Source organism: Candoia aspera, chromosome 5 (genome assembly GCF_035149785.1).
Source record: "Candoia aspera isolate rCanAsp1 chromosome 5, rCanAsp1.hap2, whole genome shotgun sequence".
In the NCBI taxonomy this organism is placed as follows: Eukaryota; Metazoa; Chordata; class Lepidosauria; order Squamata; family Boidae; genus Candoia; species Candoia aspera.
Genome location: NC_086157.1, coordinates 84,627,753 through 84,648,530, shown reverse-complemented (window position 1 = coordinate 84,648,530; position 20,778 = coordinate 84,627,753). Strand labels below are relative to the sequence as shown.

Here is a 20,778-nt window from a genome sequence, read left to right as displayed (position 1 = left end):
ACGGTTATATTTGGACCGTCAAAAGAATATACAGCTTAACATTTAATTTTTAATCTATATATCACAAAGATTCTTTATGATGTTAAAACTGATGCTTATGCAGGCAAAACAAGGAGCAAAGCCTTGGAACAAGTTTTGACAGCACTTCAGCTCTGCCTGTGTTGTCAGGTTTTATTTAATTCCTGCCCTCCCCCAACTGCTTGCTGTCTTTTGGAAGTGGATTTTTAAGTGACTGACTGATACGCTTTTCTGTTGGAGGTTATATCTGATTCCTCATTCTCCTTAATTAACAGATGGAGATCTTATAACAATCTTTGACAGTTCTGATCTTTCCTTTGCAATTCAGTGCAGTAGAATCCTGAAATTGACACTGTTTGGTAAGTAAAAATATTGTCAGAGTTGCTTGATACTTTGGTCCTTCTTTATTTTCCTTGGTAATAAATCTCTCCTTCTTTCCCAATCATGTAACTGTTCAGAAAACACAAATGGGACATATCATTTGTTCTGAAGAAGTGCATACAAGTTTAAATGATCAAACGGTTGATAGTGGGCTGAACTGAGTAGAATAGTTAGAACATCTTAAGAATATTTTGTCTTGTATAGTGGAAACTTATTAGTGTAGTATCTGTTTTATAGTTAATGGGCAGCCAAGACCACTAGAATCAAATCAGGTAAAATACCTTCGCCAAGAACTGATAGAACTTCGCAACAAAGTGAATCGTTTATTGGATTGCTTAGAACCTCCCGCTGAGCCAGGACTTTCTGCTAGTCTCCCTGAAAATGGTAAGTTGATAACTGTTACTTAAAAATAGATTGATGTGGGCAGCCAGATACTCCTTCTCATCATAAGTTATGCTTACCTAGAAATGTGCAAACATTTCAAGGTTGAAGCATTCTGATCCCCAAACATCCCATTGCAGCCTCATTTGCCATTTAGTTTGTTTGTTTGTTTGTTTATTTAAAATATTTATGTGGCTGTCCATTTTAAAATGAGAACTCTGGGCGGCTCACAACCAGAACATAAAACTACATCATACAAAGAGTAAAAATAAGAAACAGTAAAAACAAGAACAAAAACCCAGCACCATAAAGTCTCCCAACGCAACCCACAACCCTCTCCTGCATTTCAATCGTAATAGTTTTGCTGACTGCAAAATTGGTTTGAATGCTGTGTTTTAGGTAAGGATTGAATGCTTTTTCCAGTATGGAATCATTTCTGATAAGGTCCAAATGAAGTATTTTGAGTTTGGAATATTTTGACCTTGAAACGTTTTGTGCATTGCTATACTTGCTCTTTAAGGGACGCGGTGGCGCTGCGGGTTAAACCGCTGAGCTTGCCGATCGGAAGGTCGGTGGTTTGAATCCGCGTGACAGGGTGAGCTCCTGTGGCTAGTCCCAGCTCCTGCCAACCTAGCAGTTTGAAAACATGCAAATGTGAGTAGATGAATAGGCACCGCTTCGGCGGGCAGGTAACGGCGTTCCGTGTAGTCATGCCGGCCACATGACCACAGAAGTGTCTACGGACAAACGCCGGCTCTTCGGCTTTAAAACAGAGATGAGCACCTCCCCCTAGAGTCGGACACGACTGGACTTCATGTCAAGGGAAACCTTTACCTTTACCTATAATTGCTCTTCAAGTCTATAAAGTTTTGACCCATTTCTTAACAGCATTTAAATGATGCTGTCGTTTTTGTAGTCTCAGGCTTCTGAAAATTTCTATCTCTGTTGCAGATGTTGCAGAGGGTAGGGAAGACAAGCCTACTACTGCTGATTCGACTGTCAAGCCTTCTACTCAAGTTATAGCAGCAAGTATGTCTGCTTTTGATCCATTAAAAAATCAAGATGAAATCAACAAAAATGTCTTGTCAGCATTTGGGCTGACAGATGATCAGGTGTCGGGTAAGAATATACATTTTATTGAAACTGTTGCTGAAGTTTGCTCTTTCAGAATTCACCATGCATATGGCAGTTTATAGATTTTACATGAAGGAACTTCAAATTTCAAATTATTGCATTACTTTAAGAATGTTTGTTGACATTAAGTCACAGTATTGTACCAATATTGAAATCTTTACCATTCCCAAAATAAAATATTGTTAGTAGATATTTATTGCGAATGGCATACCTTCTTCATGATTTTTTACATTTTTATTTTCATCTATTTTAGATATGTTATAAGGTGACCCAATTCTACAGTGATTCTGATCATTTGTTGAATGACTAATATATTTAAATATCATGAATGTCTGTAACAAACTTTCCAACTATATGAATAGCTCTGCTTTAAACAGTCTATTGGTAGAAATGGACAATGCTCAGAATTAGAGATATGCAATTCTGAAATGTTCCATTTCCTTCCAGACCATTCTGTTCTAGGGAGCAGTTCAGCATTTCTGGAAGTAAAGTTTTAAACCAGAAGCAGTTTGAGGTGTTCCAGGTATGGTCTGTTCATACAAACAGAACATCTCAATCCACTACTGGCTCAGAGGATTTACTTTGGGAAACTAAACCACTCCTTGGACAACATGGTCTGGAGTTGGTTTGGCATGGTAGAGAGAGAAACAAAATGTTTTAGAATCAACAAACTTTCTACCTCATTACTTAGACTTTCAGCTTGTACCTCCCTGAAGTCATTATGGTACAGTGGGCAACATACAGCCCCCAGCACTGCAGGTCACACAGTGGAAATTTGGTGGGAAAATGGGTGACCTTGGAAGTGATTTTCCGTTCCTCAAACAGCAAATTTGCTTGAAACCTCCTGGAGGCTTATTGCATTTATTTCACATTTAATCTCCTCTTCTCATTTAATCTCCCCCTCCTCCCTTGGTGACATCACTAGAAATAACCTCTGCAATCTCAGGCTGGAAAATAAATGTGTCCAAAAAGATTGCTCATCCCTGTTCAGGGCATTACTTTACCACCTGTTGGTAATATCTGAGATTTGCAGAAATATGTTTCCTTGTGTGTCCTATATAAATGAACTTGCACTATTAGATTTTATAAAACGTCACATCATGAATATTGTGTATACAATTGGTGCTACAGTATATACATATGACAGATAACTAAGTCTGAAAATGTTGTGTGATTTTGTTAAGAAAACAAGGATAGTCCTTGTTATTGCACATATTGCAATAGGAATGAGATGAGTTTGAAAGGCTTAAAAACTACAGCATGCATAGATAAATCTATTCATTTATGAATGAATGAAATGTATAAACCACTTCAATTTTAAAAAGCTCTAAGTGGTGTGCAAAGAGCAACAAAGCTAGTGCAAATAATAACATGCATACACATGTAATGTAAATGTTAGGGTCTTTTATATTCTATTATAATTAGCAATTACATACAGTACCTGATGACAGTAACTCCTTCTGAAAGGTCCCAAACTCTTTGTGGAAAGCCATGTTTTCACAAGTTTCTCAAAGGTTGTGAGAGTGGGAGCCATCCTCTCTTTGCGGTGCAAACTATTCCAGAGAGGAGAGCGTTCACAGAAAATGCACATTTTGGTCCCCTTTATTTCTCAGTAAATAGGAACCTTCAGCAGGTATTCATTGTTCACTTGGATTGAGTAGACAGAATCTGTCTGTGATAGATGGTGCTGTAGATACCAGATGCTGAACCATATAAGGCTTTACATGTGATAATGTTTTGAATTGCACTCAGAAACAAACTGGTAGCTGGTATATAGCGATAGTGAATCTGTCCTATAAACTAGCTGCTGCATTCTGCACCAGTTGGAACTTCCCAGTAGTCTTTTAAGGACAGCTTCTTTTGAAACAAATCAGTCTTCTGTATGGGAGATAAGAGCATGAATAACCACCTAATTGCTCCCTGTTCTAGTTAGTGTACCAGTCAAAGCTATGCAAAAGACAAAAGGCTTTCCTGGCATGGTCTCCACTTGTTTTTCCAGCATGCATGCATAAAAAATAAGCTGTGAGTTCAGAAGGACACCCAAATAGTAAGCTCGCTCTCCACCGTGAAACACACCTCTTTGAGAGCCAAATATGGTATAACTGCAGAATCAGAAAGCTTCTGAATAAATGTCCTGTTTGGGTTGACTTTTACCCTGTATCTGCCTATCCAGAGCTTGACAGCCTGCAAACACCAGATCAGGATTTCTACCCTATACCCCTTTTGATGAAGTTATACCACTGGGTATTATCCACATACCTATGCCTGAACTGGTAAATGATCTCTCCCATGGGTTTCATTTAGATGTTAAGTAGATTGGAGGAAAGAACCGAACTGTATGATATACCATATTTGAGCACCCATTGGCTAGTCTAGACCTATCTTCTCAGAAAGGAACAATCATAAAACGTCTCTCCCAACTCTCCAGATTTGTGGGTGGGTCAGAAGAACATTCCGGTCTGCAGCTGTTTATTAAAAGTTGTTTAGAGGTCCCACCAGAGCAGATGATGATGGTTATGCTTGCTCCATTGAAGTCCCATGACTAGTCATCCATGAGGTACTTTCAGTTCTGACTGCCAAGGGTCTAGGTAGTCTACTTCTTCCAGGGTTTTTTGTAATTGTTGCCCCAGCACTTTATCTTTCAACCTTCCTCACAAAGGGGAGATTGGATATAAGGCAATAATTGTTTAGTAATAGTGGATTCATTGAAGGGCCTTTGAGGAGGGGATGAACCTGAGTTTTTTAAAGGCTACTGGCATCTCCTCCTCCCTTAGAGTGGTGTAAACTATTGGCTGGGTCCATCTCCCTGCCTTCTTCTAAACTGCTTTGATTAACCAGAACAGGCGTACGGTGCACAAATGGTGGAGCTAAGATCACAGAGAATCTGTCCATTTCCTTAAGTTCCACAGGTAACATTGCAAGACATTATCTCTGCCATCTCATTAGATCTTGTACATGCAGCTTCCAACTTAGAGCAAATATGAGCAATTTTATCCATGAAATGATCAGCCAGATGACTAGGGCTTGCACTGATTAGGTCTTCTGGTCCATCTCTCCTAAGAAGGAATGGGTCACCTTGAACAATGTACAGTAATTGTCTGACATTCCACAGATGAAGTAAGGGCAGGAAAATAGATTTCCTTTGCTTCCTTTATTGCATTAATCAAGTAGGCTTGTATTTGAGTTCTTTATCTGGTCATTCTTATTTTTGTCTTCTGCCAGCGTTGCTTTTTTCCTCTTGTTCTCTATTGTTAAAACTTCCTTAACTTTCATTGCATCTTCCTCTTTTTTTTTTCTTCTTTTTCCTATCTCTCTTCTTTCTTGCATTTCTAAGACCAAGCATTCCAGCAGTCATTCTCCATCATCATTTCTACTGCTTCTGTGTCCACTCTCTTCCAGGCCAGTCATTTAGCTTTCTATACTGACTGAGAGGAATTCAGATGATAGCTGCAGTAGCTCCTACACTAGCTCCTGGATTGGCAGCAGCTTCTCAGATGAGCTAAACTTTGGATGTCATGCAGTCTTCCAGGCTGTGGCACTGGTTTTCATTTCCCCAAAAGAACTGAGGCCCCATGGGAGCTAGGTGGTTATCTCTTGTAAAATGAGGCTTCCAGCTCTCTGTTCTTTTCCCCCCCTTTTTGTGTCTTTTAGCTAAATACACTTATTTCCAACTTGAATTCAGTCCAACAGTTTTTTATTTCCTTCTCTCTTTCTGTTCCTTCCAAAGCACAGTTTGCTTGTATCTCTTAAGTTGAATACCGAGGGTATATTTGTGAACCATGATAATGGATTGTTTTTCTTAATCTGGAGACACCCAGGTTCAGGTCCCCACCTTATGTACTGCATAATTTTGGGTCCATTATTCTCTTTCAGCCCAAACCATATCAGAAGATAGTTGTTGAGATAAAACTGGGATGACTGCAGTATAAGGAGTCTTGATATTTCAGTGAAACATTGAGATATAAATGCAATAAATGCAATAAACGATTGGCTGTAGACCAATCTACACTTTATCACTATGTTCGTTTAATTTACAAAGGGCAAAACTAGTCCTGTGCGGTTTAAACATAGTTGTTCACATAGATTGGATTTTGAGCAGTGGAAAGCGATATTTCAGTAAGCAATCACATGATCAGTTCACAACAGCTATTTCATGGTTTCAATTTAAATATGTTTGCCGCCTTGAGTTGATATAGGTGGGAATAATAATAATATGGTTTCAATTTAAGTATGTTTGCCACCTTGAGTTGACATACATACTTACATGCATACATATATATAAAGGCAGTAATTATATGCTCAGGGATGACCTTGGTTTACATAAATCTGACTTTCAAAACCTGTGAAGTCTGTATATTGGGAATATTATCTGTATACTGAATTTCTGAACAGCAACAGTGACAATAGATTAATCTCACACCTGAAGATTAAAAGTTTTTTTAAAAAAATAATAGGAGTAAAAGAGATGGAGAATCCAGCCTGTAGGAGGAAAATCATTTTTATGCATGTTATCTATTAGCACAGTGTTTTTGAAAAGGCAGAGAATTGTTGTTGCATTTTAGATACACATGACTACTTAAGAGTTGCAGAAATATCCATGAAGGTTAGCAGAAAGAAGCTGCAACATTGATTGAGTTCAAGCTTAGTTATGCTTGAAGTAGGTTGTTAAAATAAATTGCGGTTAACATCAGTTCCAGTTAAATCTTTTAGTATGCTTAATATCCAAATATGAAATTTAGGATCTGACCCTTTGGATGTTCCTGTCTGTAACTACACTATTGAGCAGCACTTTAGGGTACATTGCAGGAAGTTAATATCAGTTGCTCTGAGCAGTTCTGAAACTCATCGTAGTTATTTTGGCCGAAGCTGGTGGCCAGAAATGCTGAGCAAATTACTTTGGTTAGTATCAAGTCAGTAATACTGTATTTGAATTTCAAAAGGTAACGCAAGTGTGCAGCCTGTAATAGAGATGGCATATTTTAATTTAAAGGAAAAAATGTGGTTCAGAGCACACAGCTGTACAGCCCTAACTATTATACAGAAATCGCTAATTTGGAATCTAATAGCACTTTTGCATAGTATTTGAGGGATTATTTGTGTTATTTAAGTCAGTATTTCTTTAAGTAGTGAATTATGCATTGTGTTCTAATAAAGTAGGGAAAAGAAAATGCTGTTAAAATTAGGGTTGAACATAATAAAACTGAACTGACAAGCTTTTGTGTGAAAAATTCCAAATGAAATAGCTACTGTTTGAGTAGTTTAGAATCCTCTCTACTTCCAAATTACAATCCTGCATACAGATGCTTGCATGTAGATTTATACTTCCTGTTCACTCTAACTATAATGAAACATTTTAAAGTGCTTGTATAAGTAGCCCTTTGTAACTAACATTTCTAAGCATTGAATCAAAGCATGATAGAACTACTTTAGCATACAAATATGAAGTATTTTCCACACAGAACAGTAGTTATAGCTTAATGGAAATGTAATAAATTGCTGTACTAAGTCATGGGAAAAAAAAGCAAGAAAAAAAAAGCATTCCAATTACACAAATCCAGGCCATCAGAACTGAGAATCCAGATAGAGTGCTAAGCACTTTTGACTTACTATAGGTTTCCTTGATAATAGATTACATTAGCATTTTGTGCTAAATTGGAGTCAATAAATTTATTAATTATATTAATAAATAATACATTATTCCATCAGTAATAGATCATATGGGGCATAGGCATAGGCTGAAAACCTTGGGTGTGGCTTCCAGAAACCCTCCAAAAGTTGTCACCAGGTAGTGATTTCTAAGTGACAGAAAAAGAAGCTACATAGGAAGTAGTATTACCTATATTTAATTAATTTGATTTAAAGGTGACTAAAATTAAGCAAAATTGAATTTCAGTTTCATGGTGGCTTCTGTCCCGTTTTGAAGTACAGATCCATTTGAAGGCTAACTAGAAAAGCTGTACATTTCTGACATGGAGTTGTATTACACTTCTGCAGCTATGTTACTGTAAACATTGCTATGAAATTAAGAATATTGGATTCCAGAAGGCATTTTAGATTATTGTTCATTAAGTATCTTCTTTTCAGAATATTTTTCTTTTCTAGGACCACCTAGTGCCCCTGTAGAGGAACGTTCAGGAACACCTGACAGCATCACTTCTGCATCCTCTGCAGCCCATCCACCATGTGTTCAACCCCAGCAACCATCATATGGAGGATCTCAGCCCCAAACTGGTCAAATGGATGGTAAGTGATTCATTCACCTTTATCATGCTCCCAGTGACCATATTTGCCCTTCCATGTCTCTCAGTGTGATCTGGTGTATGACATTTGCTCCTGCAGTACCATACCACTTTGGGCTGTTTGCAGTTTTGTTTCTTTCTTAACTGCTCCTGCTCTTGCTGCCATTACTTTCCTGAACTTGTGCTTCAGTTTTAGATTTCTCCAAAGCATTTATATCTTGTGATATTTGTGACTTGCCTCTTTGGCCTTTGTTTCCAAACCATGTTTGCTTGCATTCATATCTGGCCATGTTTATCTTTAGTCACCGCTTCTTCCTTTTTTTTTTTAACTGTCAAAATATAATTCTGTTCCTTGGAGCTGGGGATCTTTGTTTTATGCTACTCCAGAGTGCTATATATGCTAACACATGTTTTTTGAGTTGCTTTAATTAATCAAATACAGGTAATATGCATAATTTCAGATTTAAAAACTTCTTTGTGTAAGCTAGCACTAGGTGGTGCTCTAATGCTGAGTCACAAGAAAGAGTTCTATAAAATGAAAAGCTTAAAAGCTGTTTTGAAGGATTAGCACAGTGGTTTAAAAAGTGAAGTACTATTACTAGAAGTAACAGTTAGAAATATTGTCATTTTTTAAACGTATGGTTCATCCTACAGACATTAGGTACATGTGACAGAAAATTCCAGTGATGTTTCCGACCTAGTGGTATGCATAGAAAGCTGGCTTTCCAAAGCAGTGTGTGTTTATGTATTGTTTATTAGATGATGCTCTGCAGCCATGAAATAAATTTATACAAATACAAGTATGTACATTTTCAAGAAAATAAACTTGTATCTTTCACATTATAAGAAATCTTTTAAACAGAAGGCTTGCAAGATAAAGCAAGAACCATGAAAAATTTCCTTTTTTTCTGCATATTCCCAGGCTTTCATTTGTGGAATACTATTTACTTTTCTATTTTATTACAATTATTTATATGTGCCATCTCTCAGGTTAACAGTCATCCCAAAGCATTTATAAATTGTTATACAATAAATAGTTTTGAAAAAAACAAAACTAACATGTAGGCTCTTCTGTGGTGTTTGTTGCCTTTCTCTTTGTAGGCATTCTTCCCACAGGCAGTTGGTGATAATGGTCCTGTGGATTGAGAGAGTAGGAAGTGTACTCTTCCATTGATAAAGCAAAAGTCTTCTTCCAGAGTGTTTTGCCTGTTATAGATCACTGTCGTCCTCTCAAATATATTCTGCTAACTTATAAATGTGTATATGTTTTCCCTGGGAAAGGGGTTGGAGGAGAAAATATAAACTATATTCTTGCTACTTCTGATAGAATCCTATCCTTAGAAAATAATCAATTAGATTAAGTCATTCTGCATTTATTTTTAAATTCTTATTTTAAGAGAACAATGTATGAGACAGATAAGGCTAAGCAACTAATGTTCTAAACTTGAAAATTTTTAAATTTTAAATTGGTAGGCCAAATATATCAACAGTATCCACAACAGGCTGTATATTCTTCTCAGCAGCCACAAGCTCAACCTCAGCAACAATATGGTGTACAATATCAAGGTAAGCAGGTGGTAGGTACTTCAGCATTGCTAAATAGAGAGTGTCATAACTTACTTGCTTCTTGAATGCTTCTTTGTAGTTTAGTTCTAAATGTAAAAATAAAACAGGAATGGGATATATTATTGCTGCGTAAGTGATTTCAAAGCTCTTCTCAGTACAGTACCCAACTGTGTAGGTTCACTTTCAGATAACAGTTGTGAAAGAGCTGTTTTGGAGCTATAATGATCCTAAGTGGCAACTGAATGCTACAATTGCTTAGAGCTGATTGCTTTAATAGTTTGCATATGATGATGCATATGATGCATATTTCAGCGCCCTAATTCTTAAAGGGGATGTTGTACAACAGCTTATTTGAAAGACGAGTTGGAATGTATTGTTATGAAAATGGAGTTTGTTTAACATAAAAAGAAAAATCAGAGGAAAATGCCTGATGCTTGTTTTGCTTGTTGATTCACCCCTCTGCCATCAGATTGTTTCTAGAAAACATCTGGAATTCTTCAGTTACAGTGAAACTAGTCAAATATCTTAAAGTGTCCAATAAATCAGATGTGTTCTAGAAGAAAACTTGCATTTGAAGCTTACATTTCCCTTGAATGTTGAGCTACTTAAACAATTAAATAAATCTCTATTTAGGATGAATCTTTGCCATAATACTGTCTGAGGTTCAGCTCTACGAACACACAAAATAAATGCCACCTGAGTTTTAGCAACTATTAATCATATAGTTACCATAATTTCTTTCTGCGTATAGAAGTTAGTTTTGTGTTGCCTTATAGAGAAGCAGTTGAGTTTCTGGGTGATATTGTCATGTTCACCGTTCCAATATTCTGGGTACATCATAACGTTTCGCATGTCATTTTCCTGATCCGTGTCTGACATTCGCTGGGAGGAGTATTTCAGCCGTGCCGGGCTGTAATCTCCTTGCTGTTATTGTGGAATGTGTGTTTGGGTTATTTCATGTGTTCAAGGTTACTTTCCCAGGCCGATGGGTAACAGTTACCAGCACCTGGGAGGGGGTGGTTGCTATGGCGGGGCGAGGGGCGGGATTGTGCTTGGAGCGAGGGTTTTTAGTTTGTATTTGGCGCGCTTTTATTCATTCTCAGCTTTCTCTGTATTTGCATACTATTCTTTCAATAAATCAGTTTTCATTAAGTACCTGCTTGTGAGCCTGAGTATGTCAGAATAGGCGATCATTACATAAAGCTGAGAATCTCAAAACTTTTCCACTAGCCCCTGTCCAGATTTTATTTGTGAGGGGAATTGCTAGCGATGAGCGAGCCAAAACTACAGGAGATGGAGAGCGAGGAGTCGAGCGAGGGGGAACCCGATTCTACAGTGGTGAGAACGGAGAAGATGCCCTGCAGCGAGACTCCGGAGTGTCGTGAAGAATCCAGTCCCAGCCCGAGGGATGAGGGGGGGCGTGGAAAAGCCCCGGAAATGACCGGCACCTTGGCTGGTGACTGCATCACCTGGGATGAAGCCTCAGGGACTCTACCAGGGACGGCTCAGACGTCCTGGAAGCAGAGGTACCCGCTGTCCCCAAATGTGGTGAGAAGAGACATGCCAGAGGGATCGCAAATCCCTGACCGCATAAAACTCTTGGAGGCTAAATTGGAGTCGGTCGAATACCTGTTAAAGAGAATGTCGATGGGCTGGGGTTCGCCAGAGAGAAGGGAGGGGTCCAGTCGCAGACATTCCACCCCCTCTTCGCCCCCAACATCTCCAGGGGAGAGAAGTAGGGCACGGCACCGAGGGGAGGCGAGGGCTCCGAGGGTGACGATCTCGAGGTCCCCTCCGGCTGAGAGGAGATCCCTGGGGGCTGTAAGGAAGGCTGAACACCCAGCTGTGACAAGGGGGCCGCCCGGAGTGGGGATCAAAGACTTTACTGTTAAGTTCGATGGGGACCCCACCAAGCTGTCGTTCTTCCTGACTAATGCCAAAAGCTACATGGAGGATTGGGAACAGAGTTTCCGCTCGGAACGGGGCAAAATAAACACCATTGCCACCAAGCTCAAGGGGCGGGCGGCTGATTGGTATGTACAGCTGTGCCAATGAGAGGCCCCGGAGTTGGAAGATTTCGAGGAGTTCTTGTTTGCGTTAAAGCAACACTTCGAAGACCCGTTAGCTAAAGAAAGAGCAAAATGGGCATTGAAGGGGCTGTGTCAGGGGTCCCGATCCGTGGCAGACTACGCGCTTGAGTTTAAAGCGCTGGCTGGGAAAGTTGAGGATTGGTCCCAGTCCACCTTAATAGAACTTTTTAAGGATGGGATAGAAACAGAGGTTTTGAGGTGGTCTCTGGGGCGCAATGACCCAAACACCTTGTATGAGTGGATTCAACTGGCGGGCAAGGCTGAGCATGCCCAAGAGACTTTCGCTCACAGAAGGATGATGAAATATGGCAAGCTCAGTAAAGGGTCTCGCACCCCGGGCCCCTCGGGGAAGACCGGTCAACGTGCATGGGAAGAAGAGAAGGAGCGACGCTATGCGAAAGGGCAATGCCTGCGATGTGGGAAGGAGGGGCACCGAGCGGCGGCGTGTCCAAAGGGGAAGACGGAGGAACGACCAGGAAAGTCGTCCGGGAAGTCCCCATCCCTGCCCAGAAAGATGAAGGCGGCGTTAGCGGAGACCAAGCCTGAAGAAGTCCCTTTCTTTGGGGATGAGGGGGAGCCTGATCTGGTTCAGCCGGCGGGAAACGCCAGCCACCTGCTTTAAAGGGCGCCGCTGGGCAGGTGGTAGAGGACGGGCGCGACCATGTTTCGGTGAGTGGAGACTTCCCCACGCTGACAGTGAAGGTGAAGCTGGGATCCCGCACGCGAACTGTCGAAGTGTGGGCAATGGTTGATTCAGGGTGTTCCCGTTGTTTAATGCACCCTGACGTGGTGGCTGCATTAGAGCTACCCACGTTCCCTTTGAAATGACCTATGATTTTCACCCAATTGGACGGATCTACAGTGGGGGGAAAACCGGTGATTCACTCCACGGGGATGGTGGTGTTGCAAATGGGCAGCCACCGGAAGGGGCTGCCTTTTGTAGTGGCGCCTGTGGGGGGTCCGTTTGTCATTTTGGGGATCCCTTGGTTGGTCCAACAGAACCCGCATATAAACTGGGTGCACTGTGACTTTTGCTGATGGGTTCTACAAAGCCCCTGAGGGAGACGACAGGGACAATGGCGCGGTGGGGAGGGCGGCAGCAGCGACTCCGCATTTCCTCACTGGTCCGCTTGAAGGGCTGCCGGAACAATACCAAAGCTTTGCAGATGTGTTTGGCGAGAAGGAGGCAGATCAGCTATCACCGCATTGCAAAACTGACTGTGCCATAGAGTTGATCCCTAATGCCCAATTGCCGAAGCCTAAAATCTATGCCATGACCCAGAAAGAACTGGCAACGTTACGGGAGTTTGTGGATAAAAATTTGGCTAGGGGTTTTATTGAGCCGGCGAATTCTCCCGTGGGCGCCCCTGTTCTCTTTAGACCGAAGAAGGATGGAACTTTGAGACTGTGTACAGATTTCCGCGGATTAAACGCAGTATCAATATTAAATAAATATCCGTTACCACTTATAAAAGACATGCTAGCACATCTGGCTAAGGGGAAGATATTCTCAAAGTTAGATTTGAGGGAGGCATACTTCCGCATTCGCATACGGGAGGGGGATGAGTGGAAGACTGTTCAATTGTCCTCTGAGCTCTTTCCATTATAAAGTGTTGCCATTTGGGTTGGCGGGGGCGCCTGGGGTCTTTATGCAATTAATCAACGAGGTCTTGCATGACCATTTGTTCAAAGGGGTCCTAGTATGTTTGGATGATGTGTTAATTTATATTGAAACCATGGACGAACATGAACGATTGGTGAAACAGGTGCTCAGCAAGCTGAGAAAGGCTGAGCTTTATGCTAAATTGTCTAAGTGTGAATTTCATAAGACGCGGCTTGACTATCTGGGCTATAGAATTTCTGACAAGGGTATTGAAATGGATCCTGCTAAGATTCAAGCCATTCTGGAATGGGAGCGGCCACGCATGTGTAGGCAGCTCCAAAGTTTCTTGGGGTTCGCTAACTATTATTGGCAATTTATCCGAGGGTTCGCTGAGATAGCTTTGCCTCTCACTGAATTGTTGAAAACAAAAGGGTTAGGTGACACCCGTAAGGTAAAGAACCCTGGAGTGTTGCTCAAATGGACACCTGAGTGCCAGGTGGCTTTTGACAAACTGAAAAGGCTATTCACTGCTGAACCCATTCTACAACACCTAGATCCAGCTGAAGCTTTTGTGGTCCAAGTGGATGCCTCTGATTTCTCTATTGGAGCGCTCCTGCTCCAGGCAGATGCGGCAGGTTGCCTGAAGTCCTGTGCTTATCTATCCCGTAAATTTTCTGAGACGGAAAGGAGGTGGCACGTTTGGGAAAAGGAAGCTTTTGCAGTTAAGGCTGCTTTGGACACTTGGCGCCACTTGCTAGAGGGGGCTACATGTCCTTTTGAGGTTTGGACTGATCACAAGAATCTTGAAGCGCTCAGCGAAGAAAACTCAGCCCAAAACAAATCAGGTGGGCTCAGTTCTTCAGCCACTTTGATTTCAGGTTGAAATTTATCCCGGGAAAGAAAAACTTCCTAGCTGATGCGCTTTCCCGCTTGCCTCAGGATTCGGGTTCCGTACCTGACGTTGTTGGTACTTTGTGGACGGAACCCCAATTGAGTATGGCAGCTGTCACTCACAGCCAGACTCGCGCACAGCAGCCCGCTGATTCAATTTCACCGGTTGGAGGAGGGTTGCCAATTCCTTCTCACTTGCAACAACAGTTTCTATCCAAGCTGAAATCTGACACTTGGTCGCAAGCGAATAAAGACAATGTTACTTTTGACCGAGGCTTTGCATGGAAGCAAAACTGTCTCTATGTCCCTGATGGTTTGCGCAAGGAAATTTTGCTCCGATCTCATGATGACAAGGTGGCTGGTCACTTTGGCTTTGTGAAGACCCTACACCTGGTTCGGCGACAGTTCTGGTGGCCCACATTAAGGCGTGATGTCAAAGACTACATTGCCTCTTGTCCCGTGTGTGCCATGTCCAAACGAAAAGGTGGCAAACCCCAAGGGTTGCTGCAACCAGTAGCCAGTCCCTCTCATCCCTGGGAGGAAATTTCCATGGACTTTATTGTGGATTTACCTCCGAGTCAGAGGAAGACTGTGATTTGGGTTGTAAAAGACTATTTCTCGAAACAAGCCCATTTCATCCCGTGTGCCTCTATTCCCTCCGCTCAACAGCTGGCTCGCCTCTTTCTGGTACACGTGTATAGGCTTCACGGAAGCCCCGCCCGTTTGGTCACCGACCACGGGACACAGTTTACTTCCCAGTTTTGGCGGCATTTTTGAAATTGGTGGGCACGAAGCAAGCGCTCTCCACCTCGTCGCATCCTGAAACTGACAGATCTACAGAGGCGCTTAATTCAACTCTGGAGCAATATTTGCGAGCGTTTGTGAACTATCAACAGGACAATTGGGTGGATCTCCTGCCATTCGCTGAAGTCGCTTACAACAACGCCGTGCATCAAAGCACCAGGCATGTCCCGTTCCGTACAGTATTTGGGCGGGATTTCGTTCCTATTCCTGAACTACCACAACCGGCTTCACCACCGTCGTCCCCTGCAGATTGGGTGTCACACCTGGGCGACTCCTGGCCAGTGATTCAGCAAGCGCTCGCCGATGCTCAGTCTGCCTACGAACGGCATGCTGATAAGAAACGGGCACCGCAGCCTGCTTTCAAAATTGGTGATAAGGTCTACCTTTCCACCAAGTTCATTAAGTCCCCTCAGCCCTCTAAGAAATTAGCTCCCAAGTTTGTTGGCCCTTTTCCCATTGTGGGCATTGTCAACCCTGTTACGTTTAGATTGGAGTTACCTCATAATCTGAAGCGTTTACACCCTGTTTTTCATTGCAGCTTGCTCAAGCCTGCGCACCAGTCCGATTGCTGCCATCCACTACCTTCACCTCCTGCACATATTATGATTGATGGTCAGCAGCACTTTGAAGTGAAGGAAATTCTTGATTCCCGCAAGCTTCGTAGTACCCTCCAGTACCGTGTCCGGTGGAAGCATTTCCCTCATCCCGAGTGGGTTGCTGCCCGTGATGTTCGCTCTCCTATTTTAGTTGGCCGTTTTCACGCTGCTTACCCTTCGAAGCCTGCTCCTTAATTTGTTTTAGGGGGGCGGTATGTCATGTTCACCATTCCAATGTTCTGGGTACATCGTAACGTTTCGCATGTCATTTTCCTGATCCGTGTCTGGCATTTGCTGGGAGGAGTATTTCAGCCGTGCCGGGCTGTAATCTCCTTGCTGTTACTGTGGAATGTGTGTTTGGGTTATTTCATGTGTTCAAGGTTACTTTCCCAGGCCGATGGGTAACGGTTACCAGCACCTGGGAGGGGGTGGTTACTATGGCAGGGTAAGGGGCGGGATTGTGCTTGGAGCGAGGGTTTTTAGTTTGTATTTGGCGCGCTTTTATTCATTCTCAGCTTTCTCTGTATTTGCATACTATTCTTTCAATAAATCAGTTTTCATTAAGTACCTGCTTGTGAGCCTGAGTATGTCAGAATAGGCGATCATTACAGATATTCATGCATGCTTTTTTTTTTTAAGTCTTAGAAGATTTCTAATGTGTATGTTCCAGCTAATAGTCTTTATTTCTTACTATCATCACTTGGCTAGTTTGCCGGGATAGGTCAGCCTAGTTAAGCCACAAGTGTTCAGTAGTGCTCTTGATTGTTTTCAAAGTAAATTTTGAGCCGAAATTCAGGTGAATTCAAAATTGACTTCAAAGTATACTTTAGTCATTGCTTTCTCTGTTTAGGATCCCGTGTTTTTAATAATTATTATGTATCTGGTATTTAATGCTAACAGGATTCCAGTCAATGGAGAGGTTTCATTGCAAGTAGCTTCAGGTGTGTTTCATGCAAGAAATAAATGGAGTTCTGAGTCCCCCATCCCCTCCCAGCTTTTTGTTTTTTGTTACTGGTGAATTTGTCTTTGAAAGTTATTTGTGATATAAATGAAAGCATAGAGCTTAAAGCATATATACCCCTATCTATGTTTTTGTACTTGTGAGAATGATATCTGGAGATAATCTTTTGCATTCAGATATCTACTGATCGTTTTAAGCTGTGAATAAAACAGCCTGAACATACACATACACATGCTGATACTTATGGAGGTACTAAGTATTTTGAACTCAAAATGTTTTTGGCTCGAAACTTGGCCATTTTGAGCTGAAATGTTTTCAGCAATCTTGTTTTAGAAAATGTTGAAATAGGCAGTTCTGACTTTTTAATGGGCTATTCAAGTGTTCTGAGTGCAGAACAAAAATATGTTCCCAGAATAGTATTTTGAGGTTGGAACAAAACACTCAAAACTATTTAGTTTTGTTCTGATGGAGCACAGCCATTGGCCACTGATGGAACATTTTGAGTGGGATTGTTTTGTTCCAAGCTTGAAACAAAACATGTTTCCCATTTTGTGCAAATTTCTGTTTTAAAATGTGCAATTTTTTTTAAAGGAAACTTCTTTATATATCAAAATGTATGAAATAGACTGATATTATGTTTAAATTATACAAATAATACACATGCATAGAATTTTACCTTTTCTACCACCTGACAAGTTTTTCAACAATTGATATAGAATTGTTCACACGTATGTTTGGTTGAATTGTGTGAACTGTGCTTTTTGATGGTGCTGGATGTTATAAAAACTATTTTGCTCACCTATACAAGTCAGCCTTTAGAGCACAGCTATTTGAAGCTGTTCCTCCAGGTGTACAAAAGACTAAGTTGATACATATTAGGGGCTGTAGAACGCTGGATTCATTTTTTCAACAATCTGTACTTAAATTTTGTAGCTGCCCGAGGAGCCTCAGAGATGGCGCTCACTGCCCCCACCAGCTGGGAGGGGCAGATGGCACCAGGCATCTGCTGGCTTTAAGCAGAAACTGCAGGGGAGCCCAGTGCCCAAGGAGCCTCTCACTCCTCTTCCATCTAACAACTGCAGCTCACAAAGGCTTCTCTTCAGTCAAGATTGCAACTTATTTGATAAGAAGGCAGATCCAAGATGGCGACCGGGAGCCGATGCCGGCTGCTGTGTTAAGGGGGATGCTTGTTAGGTGCATGAAGACCCCTCCACACCCACCTTACCGTGGTCTCGGGGGGGATGTCTGCGGGTGTCCTGGCCCCCATGGTCAATGCGTTGGGGGCTGGAGGAGCAGCAGAGGTTGGGGTGGAGTCTCCCGGAGCATCAGGATCGTGGTCCACAATAGAAAGCCACAGTGAGGCGAGTGGGCGAACGAGCCCTTGAAGAGAAGACCCAAGTGGGCCAGTGAACCCCTTGGAGCGAAGGGTTGAGTGCCCTGTTGGGGTCCCTCCAGTGTGATGAGGAGTGGGACATTCCCTGCCTGGTGTGAGAGATGTGGGGGGGAGCCTGAGAGTGGATGAGGTGTGTATGCGGGGATCCTCCCTCCTTCAGTGAGAGTCGAGGAGGAGAAGTGGGTTGGGTGCCCCCTGATGGCTAGTGAGAGAGGCTGGTGAAGAGGGCGCGGTAGATGTGGGGCAAGCTATTCCATTCAGGTAGTGACTGGGCGGGGATGTCATGGCGGGAGTCAGAGGGCAAGCCGTCTTCGGGGAAGACACCCCCGGTGTTTGGTACTGGTAGCATGTTCCAGCCCTCTGTACTCACACCCAGGCCCTGGAGAGCAGACCCATGGAGGTGTCCCTGGCTTTCACCTTTAAAGCCCTGCATGGCATGGGTCCAGGTTTCCTGAGGGACTGCCTCACCGCCATTGCATCAGCCGGTCCCAACTGGTCAGGCAGGGAGGGCATGCTACGGACCCTGTCCACAAGAGATTGTCAATTGGCAGGGTCTGGGAAGAGGGCCTTCACTGCCATGGCCCCCACCCTCTGGAACACGTTACCCCCAGAGGTGAGGCAGGGCCCCACTCTCCCAGCCTTCTGAAAGGAAGTCAAGACTTGGCTGTGCCACCTTGCTTGGGAGGGGGGATAATCATGGGGCTGGTATGCGCCGTGATGTGGCTCCGAGGGATTTGTAGTTTATACAAATTTTAAATATTTTTTATATTTTCATATTTTTATGATGTACTTGTTTTTATGATTTTAATCTCTTGTTATTTTAATTGAATTGTAAACTGCCCAGAGTTGCTTGCGAGATGGGCAGTGCAGAAATGTGAGAAATAAATAAATAAAATATACAGATACTGAATTAGAAAAGAGTCATGGGAGATTAATTTTTGTATAAGGTAATAGCAGCAAGATTATTATATGCACAAAGGTGGAAGAATATTGAAGTTCCCATAATGAAAGAATGGATTGTAAAACTGTTAGAATTAGCCAAAATTGCAAAACTGCTGTTTTGTCAGGGAGAAAACAGTAAGTGCTTTTCTAAAAGACTGGAAACCTTTTATGGACTTTTTTCTAAAAGAAGATAAAAGTGAAATTATGATTTATGGATTTAATTATTGGAAAAGATGAGACTTTAATATGGGTTTGAAGAGATTTCTGGAAGAGATGAGGGGAGAGGATAGATTTGTCAATGTCTGTTGAAGAGAAGGTTGGAAGTCACTATTTCATAATTTTAGTTGTCTTTTTCTTTCGTCTTTTCTATCTTAGATTTGTCTTTTACCTTATGTAAAACCCTCAGTAAATATAAATAAATAAATGCTAATACATGAATAAAGAAGCAAGTTCTACTTTCACCTAACCATGTTGCTGTTTTGCTTGGATCTCTTAGCAGGCTACAGCCAACAGACTGCTCCTCAACAAGCACAGCAGTTCCAGGGATACAGCCAGCAAGCATCCCAGGCTCCAGCTCCTGGCTTTCCTGGCCCAGCTCCACAGCTGCCAGCTCAGCCTCCTCAGCAGTATCAGACAGGCACTTACACTCCACAAAATTACACAACTCAAGCTTCCCAATCTGCTAATTATAGTGTAACCCCAGCAACACAACCTGGAATGGCTCCTAGCCAACCCAGCACTTTCCAGCCAAGACCTGGTTTCACCCCACCTCCTGGAACTACTATGACACCTCCTCCAAGTGGCCCTAATCCTTATGCCCGCAGTCGTCCTCCCTTTGGCCAGGGCTATACTCAGCCAGGCCCTGGTTATCGATAAGGCAGCTGTGCTGTAAAGAGCCCCAGGTAAATCCAAGCAGCTGCTGATGCTGTTCCATCTGTACAGATGCTAAGATTCTTTAATTGATATTTAAAAAATAATGAAAGGCAGAATATTGTATGGTATCACTGTTGCTCTTTAATTTTCTGGGATAAATGACCAAATGAATCTTGTTTCCTGCTTTAAATGGTATTGGCTTTCTAGTTTAATATCCCATTGGAAACACTACCTAAATGTTTGTAAAGCAAATGACCTTCTAGCTTGCCATATTAAACTGCTAGGTGGAAATCTAGCTGATTTATTTGGATTGGTTTTACTAATAAAATGAAGTACTAAATTAGTTCCACTTGTTAAAAATTAGATATGATGTATAAATTGTAACCTTCACAATACAATTGAATAAAATATTCAGATCATTATTTAATCAGTTGCAGAGAAGTCTGTTTAGTAAATGTTATACCTATCTTTCTACAGATAACTTAAGTTTTCAACTCCCCAGGCTTTGTTGAAATTAAATATTTTTTTCACTTAAGCAACACATTTGAAGTAATTCCTGTTATTGTAAAAGCTGAACAATGCTGCACTAAACATTAGCAACTCATTATTTTAATTCATTGTCCAAGGTAATGCAGAGAGTATTGTGTAAATTTGTTCTTGTTCTTGTATAGATCAGTGAAAATGACAGATACTTTAATGATTATATAGCCAAGTCCTTAGCAGAAAAACCTAAGTGAATTAAGTAAATTAAAATGCCTTTCGTACAGATATTAATAGCATTCTACCATCTGCAGTCTTCCCTGACAGGTCTGCATCTGCATTTGTGCATTGGAGATCTCCAGTAAAGTTTAAGGAGGCACTCTTGAACTAGAGCTCAATGAGCACTAAATTTTTTTTACTGGAAAC

General features: G+C 41.8%; 1 protein-coding gene across 5 annotated transcripts in view; it reads left to right on the top strand.

Moving 5' to 3' along the window:
* TFG (trafficking from ER to golgi regulator) overlaps positions 1-20,294 on the top strand; it is a 28,123-nt gene extending 7,829 nt beyond the window's left edge. For 3 of the 5 annotated variants that reach the window (XM_063305606.1, XM_063305605.1, XM_063305604.1), the window contains exons 4-9: positions 294-377; positions 637-783; positions 1,732-1,899; positions 8,017-8,157; positions 9,627-9,719; positions 19,496-20,294. In XM_063305606.1, coding sequence (XP_063161676.1) covers positions 294-377; positions 637-783; positions 1,732-1,899; positions 8,017-8,157; positions 9,627-9,719; positions 19,496-19,875 — 1,013 coding nt within the window. In that variant the 3' untranslated portion in view covers positions 19,876-20,294. The remainder of the gene's footprint in view (positions 1-293; positions 378-636; positions 784-1,731; positions 1,900-8,016; positions 8,158-9,626; positions 9,720-19,495) is intronic. The other 2 variants (XM_063305607.1, XM_063305608.1) reach the window with 2 other exon arrangements.
* Positions 20,295-20,778: the final 484 nt, after the last annotated feature.